This window comes from Corylus avellana, chromosome 1, assembly GCF_965113065.1.
Source record: "Corylus avellana chromosome 1, dhCorAvel1.hap1.2, whole genome shotgun sequence".
Lineage (NCBI taxonomy): Eukaryota > Viridiplantae > Streptophyta > Magnoliopsida > Fagales > Betulaceae > Corylus > Corylus avellana.
The window spans coordinates 7,035,349-7,043,985 of record NC_142490.1 but is presented as its reverse complement, the minus strand read 5'-3'; the positions used below and the strand labels follow the sequence as shown (position 1 = coordinate 7,043,985).

At 36.0% G+C, this 8,637-nt stretch overlaps 1 protein-coding gene across 1 annotated transcript; it reads right to left on the bottom strand.

Moving 5' to 3' along the window:
- Positions 1-397: 397 nt before the first annotated feature.
- AN3 (SSXT family protein) lies at positions 398-7,311 on the bottom strand. The gene is made up of 4 exons (XM_059581601.2): positions 6,860-7,311; positions 2,582-2,658; positions 1,887-1,971; positions 398-1,097 (listed from the first exon to the last, which is right to left on the bottom strand). The coding sequence occupies exons 1-4, from the start codon at positions 6,938-6,940 to the stop codon at positions 669-671; spliced, it is 672 nt and encodes a 223-aa protein (XP_059437584.1). The 5' UTR covers positions 6,941-7,311; the 3' UTR covers positions 398-668.
- Positions 7,312-8,637: the final 1,326 nt, after the last annotated feature.

Below are 8,637 nucleotides of genomic sequence, written 5' to 3'. Positions count from 1 at the left end.
ATAAAACGCACGCGACGATTGACTGTCTGAGTTAACGCCTTCAACTGACAAAATGAGAGTTTTGAACACAAAATAATAATTTGATAAAATCAGACAGTAGGGTTGTCAGTTCATGAGGGCAAAATGACAATGCTTTATAGTTAATAGGGAAAAAAAGGTAATTACCCCTTTTCCTTTCGCAAAGTTAATTACCATGATATAAGCGCAGGGTGTTTTGGAGGGGGGAATATTGGGGGTGGCGGAATTTTTCTTCGGTATCCATTTACTAGTTTCTCAAGAAAGAGGTGGAGTAGGTTGACTTGGAATTCCTAGGATTTTACTTGGAATCTTTTATTAGGAGATTTCAGATTACTAAACTAACATAATATAATGAGAACATATAAACTTAGCCATAATCAACAAAGAAAGCACAGTTAAAGTGACATAACAGCAAAACACATCACAATATGGCCTACAAATTTACATGATACACAACCACAGGATGCATCATTCTGACTACTTTAGAAAACATAAAGACACAGGTTTGAGGGTAAATCCTCAGCACCGTCGCATAAAGTGACAAAGTACTTTAAGCAGCAAGTCTCTTTTTCCCCCCTAAATTCATATTTCTCACCTATGTCTCCTAAGTTCAGATGCTAACCCAACAACTAATTCTTCATTCTTACCTCTCAATTCCCATCATCGGCAGCTTTTAAGTAAAGAGTCTCGCCGCCATCAACATCATGGCTTGTGGAGCTCCCCCCTCGCCCTTCAGCAGACCCAGCACTCCCAATATCTTGCTTGCTTCCACCTCCCATCCCCCTACCACCCTGCAAGCCTTCTCCGCTGGAGCCACGGCCAAAATCAGGAAACCCTCCAACCCCGAGTGGCCCACTGCCTCCTGCATGACTAGCATCACTTTGCATCATGTGAAGTCCTGCACTTCCACTAGAGCTCATACCAAGCTGGCTGTGTAACTGCTGTTGCAGAGCCGAAAATGGCTGCTGGCTGTACAACATGGAGGAGCGTGCTGCCATAAGCGATTGAGGTGTCAACTGTTGAGCCTGCTGGTGTTGCATGTAGTGCGCTCCTGGCTGCATAATGCCACTGGAGGGAAACTGCAGGACATTGATAGGTGGTGTTAAATATAGTAGCATTTAACTTTATCAATCACCCCTAGCTTTTTGAGACATATCTGCAGTTATTACTCCAAGAATGTATTACAATTTTGGAAAAGTGGTACATGTTAATATATATAAATTTCCCTGAAGGTGGATTATTTGATGCAAGAGGAATCTGGAATTTTTTTTTTTGATAAGTAATAATAATTTATAAAAAAAGCGTAAGGCGCCCCTAAGTGCACAAAAAGTATATACGGAAAAACCAAAACTAGCCCACAAGAGTGATAAGTACCCCAAAAGAGAAACCTCAAACCCAAAGAAACCCTATAACCCGACTAGAGACAAAGCTTCTAGCTCCCCAAAGAAACCCTAGACCTACAACATAGTCCTAGACCCCGACTAGAGCGACTGCCTCTAGCGTCAAAATTATTAGAGCATTCCAAATTTTTGAGCTCCCTCTTCCCCTTGCTATTTGAAACAGAAGCCCCATCTTCACAGAAGCCCCCCTCTTCCCCTTAGGAATCCGGAATATATAAAGATATATTCACATGATTATGTGAACAAGTTCAACATAACTACAATCAACCTTTTTTAAGGAATATAGTGTGGGGAAAAAGGTTGTAAAAACAAACCCAGAAGCAGCACACCCCATTATTTATTTCATATGCAAGATATCAAACATCATTCAATTTTCGACAGAAAACACGAAAAGGAAGGCTCAAATAAGTAGCCATTAGAAATAAAAGAACTGAATGGACAAGTTTGAGAGAGAAATGAGGTTTGTACCTGACCATGCATGGTAGGGGGTTGGGGCTGAGAATCTGCAATTGCAGCCAGGTACATAAGGTTTCGTTGTAGCCTTGCTTGGTTCCTGCAACAACAGAGAAATTTTTTAACCAAAAGTTGCTTCTTAAGCTCTGATCCATTAAGTTAGTGTATTGAGCCCTAAAAGTTGTTTTTGGATTTTGGGGCCCAAGTGAGTCCAAGTTATTTCGGGCTTTGGGCCTCAGTTGGTCTAGGCCCATATAGGGCGCTGGTTAGGAGGGAAGATAGCCCAAGTAGGCCAATTTATTTACAACAAAGTTTCATTTTAACTTATAAATATTTGTTGGGTATAGTTCTTATTGAGTTTTTTACATACATTCACTAGTTTGAAGTCAGAGAAAATCGAATCATAAGATAAATTAAATGTCAGATTAGGGATTAGGGTTACCAAGAGTAGACTAGAGTCTTTTCTGAATAAGTACTACTGCAATTGACAACAAGTATAATGGAAGTCATGAAGGTGCAGGAGAGACAGAAACATTGCCTTGTAATTGATTGCAGAGCAGAAGACAAAATGAAATTGTCTCGGAGAGACATTCTCAGCACAAACGATGTTTAATCAGAGGATCATGATTCTTGGTTATTATGTGGGTTAGTTGCAAGCACAAGCAAGCCAAAATCCATTGAATTAGAAAGTTAAAAAGATTACTGCTTACTCTGCACACTCGCCCAGTTTTCCTGAATTCTGGCTCTCAACAATCTTCAAAATTAGTGATTTGTTCTCATCCAGATACTGCATGTAAAAACAATGAAGTTGGGAACACTTGAGCAATACAATAACAGAATTAATAGCCCGTAAATTAAAAATAACAATAATGAAAGTCAAGAACGAATCATCCATAATTAATTTGATGAGCTGACAATTATTTGCAGCCAATGCGCTGTCTATTTCTTCTTTATCAGGATCTCCAATTCATGCAAAACAGAATTTTTAATCATAAACCTGAAACTCATACAATGATACTGAATTACAACAAGATAAACTCACATATCTCATGTGAATCCACAATTGAATGTGTTTTTACTTTCTACTAATGCTCACACTTCAAAGCTCATGAGCTGCCACAATCATACATATGCAAATCATAATTATTGTGCCAAAAATCACTTGGTTTCATAGCTTAGGCTTTGTTTAAGAATTTTCTTTGATCAGAAGGTCAAACTCCCACATTACAAATTTTCAAACTGGCCAAAATCACCATAAACATCCAATTAGTCATCACTGACTTTTTCACATCCAAGTGTTTGAAGGAACAGCTGAACTCTTTCTTGCAGTTTTACTCAAGTCAAAAACTAAAATCACACCAAGAGAAATCCAATCTCCACTCTCTCAAAGACAAACAAAGGCTATAATTATAATACATAAACCACACATACAGATATTGCACTTGGAGCTTTGAAGAGGTGTACCTTCCTTATCCCTGCACCATCGTAACTTGCTAAATTTGATGGTTACACCAATAAATGACTGGGAACTAAAAAACAAATATTTCTATATGGGAATAGCACCATATGGACACCCAGCTCATTGGATATCCATCTTAGGATCCTTATCACAAGCTATCAGAGACAAATTCAGAGAAATCCTCCAAAAGAAAAGTCGCCAGAAAAAAAATCATTTCAGAAAAAAATTGCAACCTTGCCTACTTTCAGATTGATATTGATGCCCCTTTTAACAAGCTCATCACCTGTGTTTTTGAGATGTCTATCCAAGGGCCTACACCAAAGGGAGAAAGAACCTTTGAAATACTCCATCCACTATTGGTTATACCATAGTTGGTGGCTACTACTCTCCTCCACTATTATTCCTCTACTCTCAAACCTCCATATTAATTTCCATAAAAGAGCTACACTTGTATCCAATCCCATGTCTCATCTCCTTATTGGCCATTCTCAAAAATACTACAGTACCATAATAATAACAGGAAATAGTTTATTCAAGTTTGTCAATTATATCTATTGCGCTATCAACATCATAATAATTAGGCAAATTTATTAACCTCTATGTAAAGGCTTTAGAACTATAATGCATAGAGAAAGACAAAGATTAGGCAAAGTTCTAGTACTCATGATACATGGACTGAAATGTGTGAAGCACCCATATTGGAGATAAGAGATGGATACATGGATACAAGTATACAACAAACACTGAAAATGTGCATAGCTGGGAAGTACCCCATCAAGGGCGTTGAACAAAGTAAGAGAGGACAACATAGATAAGTTGAAAAAAAAAAAATTGTTACATGTCAAGTTAAATTTTATGTCAATGTCCATCAATGTACACCAAGTTCACATAGTGCGCTATATCTACATTAATTTTACCCTAGGGTGTTGAAGAAGAAAGCTTGGGAAAGTAACTAATTTAGCTTCTACCTGGGGTCAAGACAAATGTGACATTGACACCTGAACTTGCACCTGAGGGTAACATACACTAGCATACGTATACTCTACAAATGGACAAGGCCATACCAATTAGGTCGAGTGGTTGACACATAATAATCGAAGGGAGAACTACACTTTGATCACATATGGCATCGGGCAAGTTTGTTTTATCAATTTATGGTTTAGAAAGTGGCACTTTACCCAACCCAAAATACACTCCATTAGCGCTCATCACACTGCCCACAAATGCACTTGCAGATCTGAGCTTCAAGAAAAAGGAACACTTTACATAGCTACAATTTAGAAAAGTAGCACATGATACACCTAGTTTTGTTTGGCTATGGATGTTGGTCGCACTCAGATGTTGAATAGTAGAATGTAGAAGATGCAAGAGGAGTGGACCTCATATGGATAAAGTGCCACCTTCTAAAACCCAAACCGAACTCCCTCCATACCACTGATGGGAAATATGAATTTTTCCACAATCAAAATAAGGCTACCAACTTAGAAAGCATAGCATCATGGTAACCAAGATTATTGACTAAAGGAAAAGCCATTGTTATTAACATGTCATTTTAAAAGAGTTAATACTTCTCTTATTATGATTAAAGAGCTATTAACATCAACTAAAGTGTGGGGAAAACTCAGATTACTTTCTAATTAAAAAGGCCAGCACAACAGGTAAGATTTGTGATTGATATTGTTCACAAGATACAGCAATACTTAGGGATGCAACAAAATTAGACATGATTTACACACTGAACACTAAGTATCACTTTCTCAAAAAGAAAACATGTTCATTAAAAGTAAATGCAAAATTAGATTATCATCTCTTCTTAATAAAACAATAAATGACTGCCAACCTTCACAATGTGCATAAGTCACCCAAGTGGAATTATTATTAGGTAAAAAAAAAATTTTAGTCATAAATGCACAAAAGGTGAATTATTTCTATACACATTTTTCAACTAATTCAACAGCATGATATTCTTCCAAGCAACAATATAGTAGCAACAATATAAAAATATCACATGGGGGACTTATGGTTACACCATAAGCATAACACAGACCTGTAATCCTTAAAACGAGTTATATGATAACTATCACAACACAAGCATGGATCCCCAGTCAAAATATGTATTAGGAGTCAGAAATTTCAAGAAAACTGCATCATTGTACAAGGGCAGGAGTCTAAGAAGGGGGTAGGTGTGTCTTTTACATGGAAGAACTGCAAATAAAACCCATTAAGGTTGAAGTACCAGTTGGGATGAGTCGTCCGTGCTGGCCAAATGATTTTAGAGTTCTCCTTAAAATTTGCACACCAAGAGCATTTAAAAAAATATATTGAAGATAATCTCAAACAATTTTCTCCACATTTACGTGTGAAGTTTAATTATCCACATTCTTAAGATAATCTAACAACCCATAGTTTCAGCTGAGGTTTCTTCCATGCTTTAACAAGACAGCAACAGCTCTTACAAATTGGGCATCTTTTCCTGAGTACACCCATCTATTTTTTTTTTTTTTCTTTTGTTTCTCTTTATTTTAATGTCTTGTTAATAATTTCGAATTCACTGCATATTTAACACAAAACTGAAGCATATATGAAATGAAATTGAAGATATTAAATATGTGAGAATAACGCTTTGAAGTGCTACCAAATTGCTACAGGCATCCATCCATACATCCATAAAAGGGACAATAAAATTCAATAGAAGTTTAAACAAAGGAACACCCAGTTCACCACCAGTCAACAGCTTTCATTCATTATCAAAATCAAAATCAGGCAAGGTAGCGCAAGCAAGATGGTAGCCAAAAGAACACCAAATCTTTCTTAGGGTTTCTAAAAAATTAAGTTAAAAGCAAAAGGAGTGAGCATGGATACCAAGATAATGATGAGATTCATCATTATTAAATCCTACACAGAATCCATTATATACAATAATTAAACGACAAGCAAAGACAGGTCAAATAAACTTTATAGATCCAGTTATTTGTGACTTGTGAGAACAATAAACAATAAGAGATGCCCACATAACTAGATTTGCAACTCATGTAATAATCAAATAAAGAGAAAAGCTTATGAAAGCAGCACCACACCTGAACCCAGCCACAAACAAAAGAGAAAAAATCAAAAATAAACCTGAATATAAAAACCCATTTACCACATTTAAACTTCAAATGATAATTACAGCAATACCCAAAAGAACAAGAAAAAAAGAAAACCAAGCACCCAATGAACAATACTCATCAAAACTTTTAAAGAATACAAGAGACCCACAAGTAGCACCAAAAGAAACCAGCTTGAGCAGATGATGAGGAACCACCATGAATACAAAAATACAACATTTACATTGAAAAAAAAAACTAAACAAAAGCCAAAGAGTGCATAAGCCCAAGAAGAAGCTTTAGGATATAGATAAATATATAAACCCAAAAGAAAAGATTCGTCCAAACAAGAAACACACAAGTGACATAAGCCAAAGGGGGAAAGAAAAGGAGGCAAGAAAAGGCAGAGTAGTAGTAATAGGAAGGGAAGGAGAAGAAAGAACCTGTTGAATGTGATCAGTGGTGACGTTGTTGGGGTAATAGGCTGCCATCATGGGCTGCATCTGCATCAGGTGCTGCTGCATTTCTCTCAGGAGTAGTACCTCTCTCTCTCTCTCTCTCTCTCTCTCTCTCTGCTATAACTTTCTCCAACACCCAAGCCGAGAAAGCATTCACTCACTGCAAGGAATGCAAAGAGCGCAAAATATATGCCCTTCCCTGTTTTTTTTTTTTTTTTTTGTTCGTCTACTACTCTCTTCTCTCTTCTTACAACGACACCACCACCCCAACCACACAGCAAATAGCAGTAACTTTCAGAGGCACCCAGCTAGCCGCTACCTTATTACCAGTAGATATTATGCAAAACAGGCTGCGACTTTGAAAGGAGTTTTTGGGATTTCTTCCTTTTTCTTTTTTTCTTTTTCTTTTTTGGCGCTTTCTCTCTCTCCCCTCCATCACGTGACTCTCTCCTCTTTTTGAGATGGAGATAGAGATGGAGAGAGAGAGAGAGAGAGAAAGAGAATCTGAGAGAGACAGTAATAAATACGCTAGTGGCATTAATATGTATGTCACATTTAACATGACAACCTCTGTTGGTTCTCTTTGGAACAACGTTTTGGTCTAACTCTTTTGGTCTCTCTCTTCCTTATCTGACGTCGGTAGCTACGTAAAAAATAGATTCCTAGACTTTGTTCTGTCTCCATCGCACGCGCTCCTCGCTACACGCGCTATCCACCTCAAAACATCAACTTGGTCATTGATAGTCACTCACGTCACGTCTAACATAATATTTCCGGAGAAATGATAGAAGTACAATTTTTTTGACATAATTTTGGCTCAATTTTATTTTATATAATCATATTTTTAAAAATAAAAATAAATAAAAATAATAATAAAAAATTTTCGAAACAATAATATTATATGTGATCCTTTTTAAAAAAAAATAATAATAATAATATTTTTCTTCGTAATAATGACAATTTAAAAAAAAAATGACCATTTTTCTAATGAAAAATACCATTTTTTTTTTTAAAAAAAAAAAGACCAAATAAAAAATAAACCATATAGGATGCTATTGATTTAGAATTTTTTTTTTATTATTTATTTTTTTTAAAAAAAAAAAGACTCCGTAAAAGAAAAGTTTAGCTAAAGTTGTGTCTCTATCCTTTCATTCCTCATATTCCTGAGGCGTTAAATGATTACGCTTTTTATTTGTATAAACTATTTTTCATCACTCTTTCACACTCTTTGACATATAATTGTGAGATGGTTTTGCAAGAACACCTGTTTGGACATAAGGGTCCCACAAAAACTCTCACATTTGCCCGCCCATATCGCAGGCAAACAATATGAGCGGACAAATGGATTTGAAACAATATGCGATATGGGCAGGCAATTGTAATGAATTTCTAACACGATCTCGAAGGCTTTCTATTCTCTCATTATCTTTCTTTGCGGCTTCTTTTTATTGTTTCTCTTTTGATTGTATGAAAATATAAAAATTAAAAAATAAAATAAAAAAAATTAACGATTTTTCATACAAGCCAAAATGTGTAAAATGTTTTTTTTTTTTTTTTGAACTATTTTCAGGATTTTGCAAATATACAATAAAAAATAGCCATTATATATATATATATATTTCAGCCTCACATAACGAAATCTAGTGATATGTTCACATGACGAGATAATGGTGAAGGTTTTCAACAAAAGCTGTGGACGTCCTCCCCATATTCTTTTTCCTATTAAAGGACAATGACGTGTTAGTTAATTAAGTGATACTAGT

Excerpts from the sequence above, each read along its gene's own strand:
- AN3 (XM_059581601.2), bottom strand. The coding sequence starts at position 6,940 with ATGCAGCAGCACCTGATGCAGATGCAGCCCATGATGGCAGCCTATTAC. Across the intron at positions 1,972-2,581 it reads AAACTGGGCGAGTGTGCAGA|GAACCAAGCAAGGCTACAAC; the intron begins GTAAGCAGTAAT and ends CTGTTGTTGCAG. Across the intron at positions 1,098-1,886 it reads CCCCTACCATGCATGGTCAG|TTTCCCTCCAGTGGCATTAT; the intron begins GTACAAACCTCA and ends AATGTCCTGCAG.